Raw genomic sequence first — 17,608 nt, 5'->3', positions numbered from 1 at the left:
CCCGATGTTCAGCGGCATCACTATTTCTCAAGAATGCCAATTAGGACAGAGAGACATATTAAAAAAAAGACTGGGACTGTGGTGGGGTGAATAGATTTGAAGAGATTCACATTATCCTTAATTGTCACATTTATGAATTCTTCACTGGTTAAATAATAATCCCATTTTTTTCATCCTTCATTTTCTTTTTCTTTTTTTTTTTTAAGAGACATGGTCTCTTCTCTGTTGCCCAGACTGGAGTGTAGTGGCACCATTATAGCTCACTGCAACCTCAAACTCCTGGCCTCAAGTGGTCCTACAGTCTCAGCTTCCCAAAATGCTGGAGTTACAGGTATGAGTCAATACCCAGCCATTGTTTTTTCATTCTTTTCTTCCCAATTTGATTTATAATACAGTGATAAGCATCTGCCTAATTACAAATAATTATGATAAACCAGGATCCACTCTAACTTAAAATAAAACCAATGTAAGTCACAACTATTCAGGAATATTTTGTATTTTCAAAGTACTTAGGAATTCTTTAATTAGAAAAATAAAGGCAATAGGATTATCTGTCAGGTTCTAAAAGTACCCATGAATTAAATCACTTACATCCCCCACTTACAAAACAAAACAAAACCTTAAATCACATTGCTGTTAGGCTTTCATACAGTAAGAAATAAGACCAAGCAATGCTGGAGTACAAAAACCTGAAATTCTGAGCATGAAAATAATTTATTGATTAGACATCTTGCTTATTCAAGCATTAGGCCTACTGGAGATAGAATTAACACAGCTCATGGAAAAGGAAAAAAAAATTCTATCCAGCACCTGCTTCCTTTCAAATTTCCTGGGGACGTGGTTTATGCATTTTGTACTATAGCCTCACCCTAAAGCATCCCCATGTGCTTGATGTTGATTAACTTGAACAGGATATGAGAAACTGTACACTCAACTTGGCAAGTATAATTAACAATGTGACTTTCGGAAACGTTCTTAGGCACAAGAAATAGCACTGCCTGCAGTGAAAGTCCTTGATAATCAAAGAAAAGAATTCCATTAAATATAATTTTACAGATACAAAAGAAAATATATGCATTTTTGCCAACAGATTGGTCTACATATCAGGAAAAATGTCTTAATGAGATTCCTTCTATGAGATCACAAGATTACTTTTTAATTGACAACTTTTAATTGACACACAGGTGATTCTGTGGTATTAAAAACCAGAAAAACAAAACTGATTTAGCCCAATAAAATTTAGAAAAGAAATGCAGGCCTATTAATATGGAATAATAGCTGCACTTCTTTGGCTAAGTCATTAAAAAATGCCAATTAAACATTTTCAGTCAAATTTTATTTTTTAAAAAAGCAGATAAACATTACAATTCAATAATCTAAATATGCACTTGACAATGAAGCATATCTGAGTATGGAGTGAAAAAGGTTTTCCAAAAAACCATCAACTATATTATTTCCAAATACCCAAATAATAAATCACTTCTGCAGGTCTTCTGTTAAGTGGAATCATAAACAAGAACTGAAGGTTTATTGCTGAGAAAACAAATCTGTGGTACAGTAGTATGAATCTTGGGTATTAAGCATAATCAGGTGGGTCAAGAAGTTGAAAATGTGATAAGAAATTTGTGTGTGTGTGTATGTACACTCATAAATCTGTAAGCCAGTTGACCCAAGAGCAACTGAAACATCTAACTTGTTCAGTTGAGACCGGACATTATGTTAAATTCTGAAGATAATTAAAAATTACAATTCCAAATTTCAGCCCAGAAACCAAACAAAAAAAACTGTAGAGAGAAATTAAAACTATATTCAAAGTCTTTTTTTTTTTTCAGCTCAATTTCAGCACCCCAAGGAAAATAAAAGCATCCATGACTATCACAGATGAAAACAAAATGAATGTCATAGGAATCAGTTCTTTTTCCCCACTGAGGTATAAAATCTATATAGAAATTTGATACTATACTATAACAAACTGTATTTCTCATAGTTCTGTTTTAATTTCCTTTAAACCCTGTTTAATATAGTTTGTTGTTGTTGTAAAAATCTTTTCATGGTTCTGTATCTGGTTCCAGTTCATTTATTTCAATATCAATATTTAATATACTGGCTACCAGTTCTAATCAGGAAAGAAAAACTTGGAAATCTCTTCATTACGACAGCACATTCAGCAGAAATTACTGATGTGCAAGCAAGCCATAAAAGGTACAGTTCTCCAGAAAGCATATTTTGTTGATTTTTTTCATTGTCTCTATATTCTTTAGCATGATTTTCGGAGAAAGACTCTTTCAATCTTGTAAACATCAGTGTGCACAGTCTCATTACTATGCAGTTTCACGTCAGTGGACAGGAAGGCTGGTTCACAGCTAGTGAAAAGCTAGAGAAGTTTAAGTTTTAATGGCTGATAAACCTTACATCCTGCAGAGGAGGAAAGCATTTTTCCTTTTTTGCTACTTAAGAATGTGGCAGAAATGTATGCTGAGGTAGCCCAGTCAATCCTTATTTTTTTTTTGTAAATTTGGTCTCAGAATATTTCTGGCAGGGTGACATTTCGAAGAAGCCACTGCTGGGACCGACTTCCATTGCAGTCTCTAATGCTGGGCACCTGGCTATCCTCTTCTGTGGCTTTATCCAGGCACTGATTACTGTTCACATGCTGTAGGGTTAATTTCTGAAAGTAACAGAAAAAAATCTTAATAGGAGAGTGTAAGAAAACAAAACACCTCAAGCATCAGTTTTGGTGATTATTACATTCCTCTGTAGAAAAGGTGTTTTGTTTTTTTTTTTGTGACAGAGTTTCGCTCGTTACCCAGGCTGGAGCGCAATGGCGCAATCTCAGCTCACCACAACCTCCGCCTCCCAGGTTCAGGCAATTCTCCTGCCTCAGCCTCCTGAGTAGCTGGGATTACAGGCACGCGTCACCATGCCCAGCTAATATTTTGTATTTTTAGTAGAGACGGGGTTTCACCATGTTGACCAGGTTGGTCTCAATCTCTTGACCTCGTGATCCACCCGCCTCGGCCTCCCAAAGTGCTGGGATTACAGGCTTGAGCCACTGCGCCCAGCTAATATACATTATTTAAAAGACAATGGAGAAAAGGAAGGTGATAGATAAAGAGGTATGAAGGAGGGGGAAAGACACTGGGGTCCAATAGGATGCACTTGACTTGCAGCAAGATGACCTATATTCTAAGTCCTAATTCTGGCATAAGCTCTGTAACACTATGAGAAGCTTCTCTTTGGTGCTTCAGTTTCCTAAACAACAAAAAGAGACCAGATTAGTGGTTCCTAATTTAGGATTCTCAACCTATTTTCAAACAGCTATTTCAAAATTGTTTCATTTCTCTGTGATAAAGCTGTTAAAGCTAATTCTGTGATTCCAAAGCTCAAGTTTTTAGAAACTCAGTTCTTTCTGATAACTCAAAATCATAAGAATGTTGGGACAGCTGAGATTTAGTATCATTAATCTTATGCCTATGTCCATAGCAAACCCAGAGGTTATCCTGGTGGTTAAAGGAGATGGTGTGGTACAGAAAGAAAAGCACAGGAATGTGGAGTTGAGTTCACAGCCTGGGTAACTTGAAGTTTCTCCTTTTAAAAATCAGGATCACATTACATATTTTGAGCAGATTTTGGGAGAGTACACAGATAATGAAGATAAAGCACATAGTGCCTCATCTACAAAGGAGATTCTTAATAAATGGTTAGTAGACATAGCCATATATTTCATCTACTTATTTAAGTTCTAGATTTGATGCTGCAACATGTTAACAGGATAATTTTGAAAGAGCAGGGCAGGTAAGAATTAACAGACAGACAGTTACAATGACCCACACCAATGATTGTGATCATTTGCTCTGGTCATGGTTAAGGACTTTAAAGTAGTTGTACAAAGGAATTTGCATTAAGCATTAATCTACAAATGTATATTAAGGAAATGTAAAATGTTTAACACGCATTTATCTGATTCTTTTACTCATGGCTCTATTTTAATGTAGTTCTTTTATCTGAAATATTTCATTTCCATGAGGCCTCTTTTGCACCTATTAGAATTTAAAACAAAATCTAGTAATTGATTACAACTACTTGGGCTTCCAGTCATTTATTATTCTGTGTTGTGGTCAAAGTAGGACCTGGCAGATGACAGCCTACCTTGGCAGGTGTCAATATCGACACTGTCTTTAGGTTCAGGATTCTATCTTTAACACTTGCAAACGTAAGACTAGAACCTGGAAGACAGTCAGCACGGCTGTGGGATATTCTTTTTTTAAAATGCAGACTTTGTGTAGTTTATTAGTTGAGAGGAGGGGTTTGCCGTCAGACATTCCTGGGTTGATTTCCAGATTGGTCACATACTAACTATATGCTTCTGAGCAAAAACTTAAACTCTTTGAGACCCATTTTCCTTATCTTTTAAGAGAAGACAAAAATACCTCACTGGGTTTTTATAAGGAAACACTGAGATAATGTACATAAAGTGTTCCTGATAAATGGTACAATTACATTTACATACAATGGTAATCTGCATTCATAGAGTAATGCTTATTATTGGAAAACACAACATCCAAGCAATGTCCTGAGCAGTCATGGACACATCCAGCAGCCAGAGTGCTGCAGCTCAGCAGGCACACTGCTGCCAGTGCCTTCAGTCTCAGGAAAGACCACAGCAACAGAACCTCTCCAACATTCCAGGAGTTCCCCCAAAGCTTATCCCAGTGGCCTCCCTCATCAGGCCCATGGTCACTATTACTAAAAACAAAAAATCCCCAACTAAGCACAACAAAAAATTTAGTTGGGAGACTCGGTCTCTCTCAACCTAATTTCTAAAAATGTGCATTTCACTTAAAATAATTAAAATAAACTCATCACAAAGATACAGGTTATTGCTCTGTGCTGAGTATTTAACTGTTCAACATCAAGACAGAATTCCCCATAACTTGGGAGGTGAGCAGCACCTCCAAGAGGCCTGGACTCTGATGGAGAACCCTGTTCCAGATACAACTCTGGCTGCTGACAGCAGACATAAAGTCTTGTGGCCTGGAAGCCTGCAGGGTAGGGAGCTGTCATCACAGTACTCCTCAGAGGACTCAGGCAACACCAGCTAGTTTCCATTCGGAGAGAGCTGGACTAAGGCAACAGGACAAGCAAGTGACAAGCATTTAACTGTTCTTTGAAGAAGAGGATAAAAGCTATAATTAATCATTGAGTAAAGTCTACCTGCATCCTAGAAGAAAATAATTTGCCCACCTCCTAATCTCTAGATGCAACTAGGTCTAAAATCTGCATTTTATTCCAAAAAGGACAGATACAAGTAGTCAAAGCAAAAGAGCCCAGTGCCTTATAAATTTTACATAATATGTAATATAAGTAAGACTCAAAACTATTAATCAAAAATAGCATGGTACTGTGCAAAGAAACCTGGATTAAGAATCAAGAATTACAGATTTGAGATCTAGTCATAGTATTTACTGCTCTGGGACCTTGGTCAATTAATTTCCATTCTGAGCTTCAATTTCTACTTGTATAAAAAGTATCCTGGGTTTAATTTCTAGGATCCTTTGAAATCTGAGTGTTCATGATTTTGGGTTTAGATTACAGATTACTGACTTAAGTATTCTGATATTTTTCTATACTGTTAAGTTTTCAATGGATGGAGGCAGGACGATTCTGATGGGCTGTTCCCCTCCAGTGCTTCCCCTGCAGTCTACTCAGGCTGTTGGAGCTGCAACGCATTTCAACTTCTCCCTCTGCCCAGGGAGAAAAATGTACTCCTTTAACAGGTTTTAACCCAAAAAGTGCTCCCTAATAAACATCCTGAATGTTCAACTTTATCTTGTAGTCTGCTTCTGGGAGAAATCAACCTGTGGCATTAATGTTTTATCTCAGAGGGAAAAAACCTTGCAAAGTTATCTAGAAGTTTTAAAACTTTACACTTGTAACTGGTTCTTTCTAAATTCTCTAAACGATCTCCAGCTTCTTACCTGTCTTATCAAACATTTACTTTTGGAATACTGTTGTGGTAGTGTGTGTAGGCTGGCTAGCAAACAGTCCTTCCCAATCCATGTATCTCTTGACTATCTCACACTCTAACGACCAGAAAACCAAAACCTGCTTTCCCAGCTTCCTCTGCAGCTGGGGGTCACTATGGGATGAAGTTCTGGTCCATAAGACATAGGTATAGCCTGCTAATGGGGTTCCAGAAAAAGCTTTTGCTTTGCTAATAAAGAGCAACACATGTGGTAGTGTATCATTCTCCTTTCCCTTTTCTTTCTGCTTGGAGTTGGGATATGATAGAGCTGTAGCAGCCATTTTGTGGCCACAAGGAAAAGCTAAGAATATTACAACAATGTTATAATCACTATGCCACTGAATTTACTTACCTCTAGACTTACGTAATAAAAATAAATCCCTATTTGTTTTAGCTGTAATAAATAGATTTTAATAAATATTGCCGAGTTAATATACTTTCATTTTCCAATGAACTTAAATGTAAGTGGCTTTTTCATTTTAAAAATGTTGTGGTTGTCACAATGGCTATGGGGTGCCACTCACACATACCATCTGGAGCCAGAGATGCTACACACCCTGCAATGCATGTGGCAGTCACACACAAAATGGCAGTAGCACATACCATGGGAAACCCTGAAACAGAACATTCAGGCCATTTCCAATGGCCATGTCAACCAAGCTATTATTATAGGTAATATTACTTTTTCTATAGTCTGATATTGTGAAAGAGCCAGGATTTATAAAAGATGATCTCTGTCCTCTAGGATCTAACAATCTAATAGGGGAGAAAAGACTGCTAGATAAATAACTATAAAGAAGTACAGATTTATAGAGGTCAGAGATTACTTAATTAGGATTGACAGAGTTATTAATTTCAGGCTAGGATTCATAGAAGTGATGTCAAAGCTGGGTTCTTAAGAATGGGTAAGGTTTGTCAGAGGGAAGAGGTTAGATATAAACTTGGAAAGTACAGGGTATGTTCGTGGAACAGCATATTGATGATTAAAGTAGAACATGGTTGGTGTATGACACAGTATAGGGAGGAAAGACAGCTAATATCATAACTTTGTACAACATCTCCATTTAAGGATGAAGAAGGAGAGCCTAGCCAACAAAAGGAACAGAAAGCAAACTAAGAGAAGAACCTAAACAGTAGTGCATCTTATGGTGAAGGGATAAGAGGATATCAGGCCAGGCCGGGTGCAATGGCTCATGCCTGTAATCCTATCACTTTGGGAGGCCGAGGCAGGCGGATTACCTGAGGTCAGGAGTTTGAGATCAGCCTGCCCAACATGGTGAAACATCGTCTCTACTAAAAGTACAAAAATGAGTCAGGCATGGTGGCAGACGCCTATAATCCCAGCTACTCAAGAGGTTGAGGCAGGAGAATAGCTTGAACCTGGGAGGTGGAAGTTGCAGTAGCAGAGATTGTGCCACTGCACTCCAGCCTGGGCAACAAGAGCAAGGCTTCATCTCAAAAAAAAAGAAAAAGAAAAAATATCAGGCCAGGCATGACCCATGCCTGTAATCCCAGCGCTTTGGGAGGCTGAGGTGGGTGGATCGCTTGAGTCCAAGAGTTCAAGCCCAGCCTGGACAACAGTGAAACTCCGTCTCCACAAAATTACAAAAATTAGCTGGGCATGATGGTATATGCCTGTGGTCCCAGCTCTTCTAGAGGCTGAGGCGGGAGGATAGCTGGAGGCTGAGTCGGGAGGATAGCTTGAACCTGGGAGGTGGAGGTTGTGTAAGCTATAATTGCAGCACTGCACTGCAGCCTGGGTGACAGAGCAAGATCCTGTCTCAAAAAAAAAAAAAAAAATCATCTGCTTAGTGGCACTAAATGCCTTAAAGAAGGTAAGCCAAATTAAAAAGAACCAGAGAGAGAGAGATTAAATTATGTTGGTGCTAGTTCCAGAATGACAAGGCAAAAGCCCAAGTTAAAAAATTAGGCAGATAGGTGGAAGGAGGTTTACCACACATGCTTTTAAGTACCTCCATGTTAGCCTATTGGAGAAAAAGGTTCTAGACAAAAGGAAAGATAAATATGAAAGCTTCTATTACATATGTCACTAAGAAATCATCACAAGCCAAAGAACTTCATTAATTAAAACTTACCTTTCACTTAAGTGTTTAATTAAGTAATTTTTTTTTTTTTTTTTGAGAAGGAGTTTCACTCGTTACCCAGGCTGGAGTGCAATGGCGTGATCTCGGCTCACCGCAACCTCCTCCTCCTGGGTTCAGGCAATTCTCCTGCTTCAGCCTCCTGAGCAGCTGGGATTACAGGCACGTGCCACCATGCCCAGCTAATTTTTTGTAGTTTTAGTAGAGACGGGGTTTCACTATCTTGACCAGGATGGTCTCGATCTCTTGACCTCGTGATCCACCCGCCTCGGCCTCCCAAAGTGCTGGGATTACAGGCATGAGCCACTGCGCCTGGCCTAATTAAGTAATTTTAAAAGCCTGCTTTCTGCCTCCTTTCTTCCAAGCTAGACTATAGAATTTGAAGACATACAGAAGGAACAGTGGCTACTCAGTAAACAAGGTCTCAGGGATTGGAGGCAACTATAGTTTTGTAAGACTAAAATTTAATTATTAGGGATATTAAAACATGTTTATTTTACTTATTTTTCCTACCTATCAATATTTAATGTATAAGAAAAGTTTGATCCATATTCGAAGTCCCCAAGAATTAATTCCTTTAGCTATAAAGTATACAAATATACCCAGTGACACACATAATTTTATTCCTATAGGCAACTGCATAACTTACCACTGGGTCATACTCCCACAGTTGGTTGCCTTTTAGGTGGTGGCATTTGAGCATTGTAACTGGGCCATTAAGTTTGGAGACATCCAAGCAAAGGTCATCTGTTCTAATTTCTTTGTTGGCAGTGTAAGAGAAAACCTGGAAATAAAAATGCACGCATATAAACAAAAAATGAAATTAGTCAGCATTTTAGATACCCAATTATCTGTCAGGGAAAATGTAAGTACTTCAAGGTACATGATTTCTGTACTTTATTCAAGTAATGAAGGACAAAGTGATTCAGGAAAGCTATCACTAATTTACACTGACGTTATGTTACTAATCTTCTTGCTTAAAAAGTAAAGCAAAAATGACCTTGAGCTCTCTATACACTGAATGTATTGTCAAGGGTTGTCATCTATTTGAATAAAAAGGGAAAAATAAATTTTGTGCTCAGCAATGTAAATACAGTTCTTACAATGGGTCTTTCACAAATGTTTCATTTAAAAAAAAAAATCACTGGACTGAAAGCTTCCTTCACCTAAAAGTCTTTATTATTTTCCCTTAAAGGAAGGAAAATATTTCCTGAACAATGTAATGGGATACAAAAGGCAAAGTAAAAACAAATCTGAAAATATCCCTTTTAAGAGTTTACTGAGATACTCACCTGATTACCCCCCATACCATGGCAATTAAAAATTCCAACTTTTTCATTCTCTTTTCTGGCCATGTTATCTAAACACTGATTTGTTTCCACATTTCGTATCTACGGGACAATGAATAATGAAAATATCAGGAGTTGAAGAAGTTAACTGGACAGACAAACACACACAGATACACTAAAAAACAACCTAAACTTTCCCTGGCACTACTGTGAAATGGCCTATTGGCTTATCGCTCTCTGGCTATCTAAAATTCATTGGTCTAGAAAAGTCTTACAAACTGTTTATGTAATTTCTGTGTTTATGGGGGGAAATCCTTAATTTTTTTTTTCAAGCTATTCCTTTCAAATTTGTATTGAGTTCAACAAACTCTACTTTGGTTAATAATTTAAAGCAGTTAACTCCTTGAAGACACTATTATCAATCAAGATATACCCAATGACACACATAATTTTATTCCTATAGGCAAATGTATAACTTATTAATTAAAAACAATTCTGATAACTACTCTGATGACTTAGCAGACAATTCTGGTAACTACTCTGATGACCAAGTCTAGTCAGAGCTTGTAACTTGTCTTACCTGGAAGTTTAAGCACAGTGTGGTACAAACTCTACTCTTTCACTAGACATTTGTGGATTACATAAAAGGAATTTAAGTCAGTCATCAGAATTAGGAGCAATATTTAAAGTAATGCCCTTTGATATTTTGTTTCCTCTAAACTGTTACAGTTTAAAAGCATAGGGCAAATTAACAGACATCTGAAAGTCTTAAATCTATTCCTAAGTACAGTGTTGTCAGCAGCTTAAGCTAGAAGGGAAATCTGTCATGTCATATAGGTTTTTTTTAAAAAGGTAACTACTTTTGTGTGATAAAGTAGGGGTAAAGTTAAAATCACATATAAGCCAGTTACTTCTATAAACAAATTCACAGTTTGCATATTATTCTAATATTCCCAAGCAGCCAGGAATAAAAAAGGAGGGTTCTGGCATAAAAGACTCAGGTTTAAATACAAGTTGCCTAAACCTTTTGAGGTCAGGAACTGTCAGCTCTATGCTGATGCTTGTAAGACAACGTATCCAGGCACCTAATTCAGAGTCCAGCATGACTGGGCTCAGAGACAGTAACAGTCTGCACTGTCACTTTACCACTAGTCACATCTATCTTACTATTCCACCAAAATCTCAAACACAGTTCACTGAAAACAGGACTTTTCAATTTTCTAATATGAACACTTCATCATCTTCACATTTTAATATGTCCCTGTCCCATCCCCGCCTTGAGAACTGCTACCTGAAACAAACCTCATTATTATTCCTCCAGAATTTTCCCATTTTCCTGATGTCAGTGTTTTTAAAAAATATATTTTATTGCACTTTAGGTTCTGGGGTACATGTGCAGAACATGAAGGACTACTGCATAGAATACATGGCAATGAGGTTTGCTGCCTCCATCTCCCTCACCTTTATCTGGCATTTCTCCCCATTTTATCCCTTCCCAACCTCCCTACCCCTGACTGTCCCTCCCCTAGCCCCCCGCAACAGACCCCAGTGAGTGATGTTCCCCTCCCTGCGTTCATGTGTTCTCATTGTTCACACCCGCCTATAAGTGAGAACATGCGGTGTTTGATTTTCTATTCTTGTGTCAGTTTGCTGAGAATGATGGTTTCTAGATTAATCCATGTCCCTACAAAGGACACACACTCATCATATTTTATGGCTGCATAGTATTCCATGGTGTAGATGTGCCACATTTTACCTGTCCAGTCTGTTATCAATGGGCATTTGGGTTGTTTCCAAGTCTTGCTATTGTAAACAGTGCTGCAATGAACATACGTGTACATGTGTCCTTATAATAGAACGATTTATAATCCTTTGGATATATACTCAGTAATGGGATTGATGGGTCAAATGGAATTTCTATTTCTAGGTTCTTCAGGAATCGCCACACTGTCTTCCACAATGGTTGAACTAATTTACACTCTCCCAACAGTGTAAAAGTGTTCGTATCTCTCCACACCCTCTCCAGCGTCTGTTGTCTCCATATTTTTTAATGATTGCCATTCTAACTGGCCTGAGATGGTATCTCAGTGTGGTTTTGATTTGCATATCTCTAATGTCCAGTGATGAGCATTTTTTAATATGTTTGTTGGCCTCATATAGGTCTTCTTTTGAAAAGTGTCTATTCATATACTTTGCCCACTTTTGTATGGGATTGTTTGTTCTTTTCTTATAAATCTGTTTGAGTTCTTTGTAGATTCTAGATATTAGCCCATTAGTTGATACAGTTTCTTTATTGTGCCAATGCTCTTTACCATTTGGTATGTTTTTGGAGTGGCTGGTACTGGTTGTTCCTTTCTATGTTTAGTGCTTCTTTCAGGCGCTCTTGTAAGGCAGGCCTGCTGGTGATGAAATCTCTGAGTAATTGCTTGTTTGTAGAGAATTTTATTTCTCCTTTGCTTATGAAGCTTAGTTTGGCTGGATATGAAATTCTAGGTTGAAAGTTCTTTAAGGATGTTGAATACTGGCCCCCACTCTCTTCTGGCCTGTAGGGTTTCTGCAGAGAGATCTGCTGAGTCTGATGGGCTTCTCTTTGTGGGTAACCCAACCTTTCTCTCTGGCTGCCCTTAGGATTTTCTCCTTCATTTCAACCCTGGTGAATCTGATGATTATGTGCCTTGGGGTTGCTCTTCTTGAGGAATATCTTTGTGGTGTTCTCTGTATTTCCTGGACTTGAATATTGGCCTGCCTTGCTAGGTTGGGGGGAAGTTTTCCTGGATAATATCCTGAATAGTGTTTTCCAGCTTGGATTCATTCTCTCCATCACATTCAGGTACACCTATCAAACATAGATTAGGTCTTTTCACATAATCCCATATTTCTTGGAGGCTTTGTTCATTTCTTTTCATTCTTTTTTCTCTAATCTTGCCTTCTTGTTTTATTTCACTGAACTGATCTTCAATCTTTGATATCCTTTCTTCTGCTTGGTCAATTCAGCTACTGAAACTTGTGTATGCTTTGCAAAGTTCTCGTGTTATGTTTTCAGCTCCATCAATTCATTTATATTCTTCTCTGAGCTGTTTATTCTCATTAGCATTTCATCAAACCTTTTTTCAAGGTTCTTAGTCTCCTTGCATTGGGTTAGAACATGTTCTTTTAGTTTAGAGAAGTTTGTTATTAGCCACTTTCTAAAGCTTGTTTCTGTCAATTCATCAGACTCATTCTCCATCCAGCCTTGTTCCCTTGCTGGTGAGGAGTTGTAATCCCTTGGAAGAGGAGAGACATTTTGGTTTTGGGTGTTTTCAGCCTTTCTGTGCTGGTTTCTTCCCATCTTTGTGGATTTATCTACCTGTGGTCTTTGTAGTTGGTGACTCTCAGATGGAGTCTCTGAGTGGATGTCCTTTTTGTTGATGATGAAGTTATTTCTTTCTATTTTTTAGTTTTCCTTCTAACAGTGAGGCCCCTCTGCTGTAGGACTGCTGGAGGTCCACTCCAGACCCCGCTTGCATGGGGATCACCTGTGGCGGCTGCAGAACAGTAAGGGCTGCTGCCAGTTTCTTCTTCTGCTATCTTTGTCCCAGAAGGGTACCTGCCAGATGTCAGGCTGAGTTCTCCTTTATGAGGTGTCTCTTTGGATATACAGGGGTTGGGGAGCTGCTTGAGGAGACAGTCTGTCCCTTACAGAAGCTCAAGTGCTGAGCTATGAGCTCCATTGTTCCATTCAGAGCTGCTGGGAAGGTATGTTTAAGTCAGCTGCAATGGAACTTATAACCAACTTTTCTCCCAGGTACTCTGTCCTGGAAAGGTAGGCTTTATTTATAAGTTCCTGATGTGCTGCTGCCTTTTTTCAGAGATGCCCTGACCAGTGAGGAGGTAGCCTAATCACAGTCTGCCAGCAGAGATGTTGCTGAGCTGCTGTGAGTTCTGCCCAGCTGCTGTGTGAACTTCCTTGCAGTTTTGTTTATAGCGGTATAGTTAGAACTGTCTCAGTAATGGCGGACTGCCTTGGGTGGATGCCCTTCCCCCATAGAGCTGGATCATCCTGGATCCAGCTGTGCTTGCTGTGAGACTCTCAATCCAGAGTGTTTCAGATTGCTGGTCTTTGTGGGGGTGGGACCTGCCAAGCCAGATTACCTGGCTCTCTGTTTCATCCCCCTTCTTTTCAGTTGAATAAGTGACTCTGTCTCCCAGGTGTTCCATGTTAGTTGAAACGGCTGTCCAGATTTGTGTGAGTTTTTGTGCAGAGATTCACAGGCACACAGCAGAGCTGGAAACTTGTGGCACTTTTCTGCCCGGGAATCTCCTGGTCTGTAGGTAGTAAAACCTCGTTTGGAAATGCAGTCATCGCTTACCCTCTGCATTCTTACTGGGAGCTGCACTCCAGAGCTGTTCCTATTCGGCCACCTTGGATCATCCCCTGATATTACTATTTTTATTAATATTCTCACAATGTATCCAATTATTCAAGCTAGAAATTTCAAGGTCTTTTCTTCTCAGGGTCAAATATATCATATCAGTTTCCAGGAATTCTTTTACCACATAATTTACATCATTATTTTTAATCCATTATTTCAATTGTGGAACCTATTACCTCATAAATAGGTTGTATAAAAGATTTTACAGTTAAATACACATTTGCATAAAGCACACCTTCCTTCATCCTGGTAGGTGATCAATTAATACCAGATGATGATGGCTGTGTCACTTGAAAAATAGTTCAGATTGAGCCAATCACAGTGACTGACCCATGTTTATAAACCTAGCACTTGAAGAGGCCAAGACAATAGGACTACCTGAGCCTAGCAGTTTGAGTGTGGGGGCCAATATTCAACATCTTAAAAGAATTTTCAACCCAGAATTTCATCTCCAGCCAAACTAAGCTTCATAAGCAAAGGAGAAATAAAATCCTTTACAGACAAGTAAATACTGAGAGATTCTGTCATCATCAGGCCTGCCTTACAAGACCTCCTGAAGGAAGCACTAAACATGGAAAGGAACAACTGGTACCAGCCACTACAAAAACATATCAAATTGTAAAGACCGTCAACACTATGAAGAAACTGCATCAACTAGTGGGCAAAATAACCACTTAGCATCATAATGACAGGATCAAACTCACACATAACAATATTAACCTTAAATTTATACAGGCTAATTCCCAATGTAAATGCCCAAATTAAAAGACACAGACTGGCCGAATTTGGATAAAGAGTCAAGATCCACTGATGTGCTGTACTCAAGAGACCCCATCTCCCACACAAAGACACACACAGACTCAAAATAAAGGGAGGAAGGAATATTTACCAAGCAAATGGAAAGCAAAAAAAAAAAAAAAAAGGGGGGGGTTGGAGGGGGTTGCAGTCCTAGTCTCTGATTTAAAACAGACTTTAAACCAGTAAGTATCGAAAGAGACAAAGAAGGGCATTACATAATAAAGGGATCTATGCAACAAGAGCTAATGATCCTAAACACATACGCACCCAATACAGAAGCACCCAGACTCATAAAACAACAAGTTCTTAGAGACCTACAAAGAAACTTAGACTCCCACACAATAAAAGTGGGAGATGACAACACCCCACTGTCAATATTAGACAGATCAATGAGACAGAAAATCAACAAGGATATCCAGGACTTGAACTCAGCTCTGGACCAAGTGGACCTAACAGACATCTACAGAACTCTCTATACAAAATTAGCAGAATATATGTTATTCTCAGCATCACATCACACTTACTCTATAATTGACCACATAATTGGAAGTAAATCACTCCTCAGCAAATGCAAAAGAATGGAAATCATAATGAACAACAGTCTCTGAGACTACAGTGCAGTCAAATTAGAACTCAGGATTAAGAAACTCAAAACCACACAACTACATGGAAACTGAACAACCCGCTTCTGAATGACTCTGGGTAAATAATGAAATGAAGGCAGAGATAAAGATGTTCTTTGAAACCAATGAGAACAAAGACACAATGTACCAGAATCTCTGGGACACATTTAAAGCAGTGCCAAGAGGGAAACTTAGAGCAATAAATGTCCATAAGAGAAAGCAGGAAAGATCTAAAATCAAACCCTAACATCACAATTAAAAGAACCAGAGAAGCAAGAGCAAACAAATTCAAAAGCTAGCAGAAGACAAGAAATAACTAAGATCAGAGGAGAACTAAAGGAGTACAGACACAAAAAAGCCTTCAAAAAATCAATAAATCCAGGAGCTGGTTTTTTTAAAAGATCGACAAAGTAGACTGCTAGCCAAACAAATAAAGAAGAAAACAGAGAAGAATCAAACAGACACAATAAAAAAATGATAAAGGAAATATCATCACCAATCCCACAGAAATACAAACTATCATCAGAGAATACTATAAAACCTCTATGCAAATAAATTAGAAAATCTAGAAGAAATGGGTAAATAAATTCCTGAACATACCAAAAACAGGTTTTGAAATTGCGGCAGTAATTAATAGCCTACCAACCAAAAAACGTCCAGGACCAGATGGGAGTCACAGCTGAATTCTACCAGAGGTACAAACAGGAGCTGGTACCATTCCTTCAGAAATGATTCCAAACAAAAGAAAAAGGACTCCTCCCTAACTCATTTTATGAGGTCAGCATCATCCTGATACCAAAACCTGGCAGAGACACAACAAAAAAAGAAAATTTCAGGCCAATATCTCTGATGAACATTGATGTAAAAATGCTCAATGAAATACTGGCAGACCGAATCCAGCAGCACATCAAAAAACTTATCCACCATGATCAAGTTGGCTTCATCCCTGGGATGCAAGGCTGGTTCAACATACACAAATCAATAAATGTAATCCATCACATAAACAGAACCAATGACAAAAACCACATGATTATCTCAATAGATGCAGAAAAGGCCTTCAACAAAATCAATAGCCCGTCATGCTAAAAAGCTCAATAAACTAGGTATTGATGGAATGTATCTCAAAATAATAAAAGCTATTTATGACAAACCCACAGCAATATCATACTGAATGGGCAAAAACTGGAAGCACTCTCTTTGAAAACTGGCGCAAGACAAGGATGCCCTCTCTTACCACTCCTATTCAACATCATATTGGAAGTTCTAGCCAGGGCAATCAGGCAAGAAAAGGAAATAAAGGGTATTCAAATAGGAAAAGAGGAAGTCAAATTGTCTGTATTTGCAAATGACATAATTGTATATTTAGAAAACCCCATTGTCTCAGCCCAAAATCTCCTTAAGCTAATAAGCAACTTCAGCAAAGCCTCAGGTTACAAAATCAATGTGCAAAAATCACAAGCATTCCTATATACCAATAACAGATGGAGAGCCAAATGATGAGTGAACTGCCATTCACAATTGCTACAAAGAGAATAAAATACCTAGGAATACAATTTGCAAGTGATGTGAAGGACCTCTTCAAGGAGAACTACAAACCACTGCACAAGGATATATATATAAGAGAGGACACAAACAAATGGAAAAACATTCCATGCTCATGGATAGGAAGAATCAATATTGTGAAAATGGCATACTGCCTGAAGTAATTTATAGATTCAATGCTATTCCCATCAAGCTACCATTGACTTTCTTCACAGAATTGGAAAAAACTACTTTAAGGCTGGGCATGGTGGCTCAAGCCTGTAATCCCAGCACTTTGGGAGGCTGAGGCAGGTGGATCACGAGGTCAAGAGATTGAGACCATCCTGGTCAACATGGTGAAACCCCGTCTCTACTAAAAATACAAAAAATTAGCTGGGCATGGTGGCGCGTGCCTGTAATCCCAGCTACTCAGGAGGCTGAGGCGGGAGAATTGCTTGAACCCAGGAGGCGGAGGCTGTGGTGAGCCAAGATCGCGCCATTGCACTCCAGCCTGGGTGACAGAGTGAGACTCTGTCTCAAAAAAAACACAAAACTTTAAATTTCATATAGAATCAAAAGAGAGCCTGCATACCAAGACAATTCTAAGCAAAAAGGACAAAGCTGGAGGCATCATGCTATCTGACTTCAAACTATATTACAAGGCTACAGTAATCAAAACAGCATGGTACTGGTACCAAAACAGATATATAGACAAATGAAACAGAACAGAGGCCCCAGAAATAACACCACACATCTACAACCATCTGATCTTTGACAAACCTGACAAAAACAAGCAATAAGGAAAAGATTCCCTATTTAGTAAATGGTGTTGGGAAAA

General features: G+C 38.6%; 1 protein-coding gene and 1 long non-coding RNA gene across 4 annotated transcripts in view; one reads left to right on the top strand and one right to left on the bottom strand.

The window, feature by feature from the left end:
- LOC128929471 (uncharacterized) overlaps nt 1-17,608 on the top strand; it is a 106,515-nt gene that overhangs the window by 53,281 nt on the left and 35,626 nt on the right. The gene's annotated exons all lie outside the window — the stretch shown is intronic.
- The window catches only part of GALNT1 (polypeptide N-acetylgalactosaminyltransferase 1), a 133,104-nt gene continuing 115,974 nt past the window's right edge, over nt 479-17,608 (bottom strand). For all 3 annotated transcript variants that reach the window (XM_078347986.1, XM_002757165.6, XM_054244136.1), the window contains 3 exons: nt 9,420-9,518; nt 8,777-8,911; nt 479-2,668 (listed from right to left, as the gene is read on the bottom strand). In XM_078347986.1, coding sequence (XP_078204112.1) covers nt 2,522-2,668; nt 8,777-8,911; nt 9,420-9,518 — 381 coding nt within the window. In that variant the 3' untranslated portion in view covers nt 479-2,521. The remainder of the gene's footprint in view (nt 2,669-8,776; nt 8,912-9,419; nt 9,519-17,608) is intronic.

The sequence above is a fragment of the Callithrix jacchus genome, chromosome 13, assembly GCF_049354715.1.
Source record: "Callithrix jacchus isolate 240 chromosome 13, calJac240_pri, whole genome shotgun sequence".
NCBI lineage: Eukaryota > Metazoa > Chordata > Mammalia > Primates > Cebidae > Callithrix > Callithrix jacchus.
The sequence above is the reverse complement of the archived record's forward strand: the minus strand, read 5'-3'. Positions and strand labels throughout refer to the sequence as shown.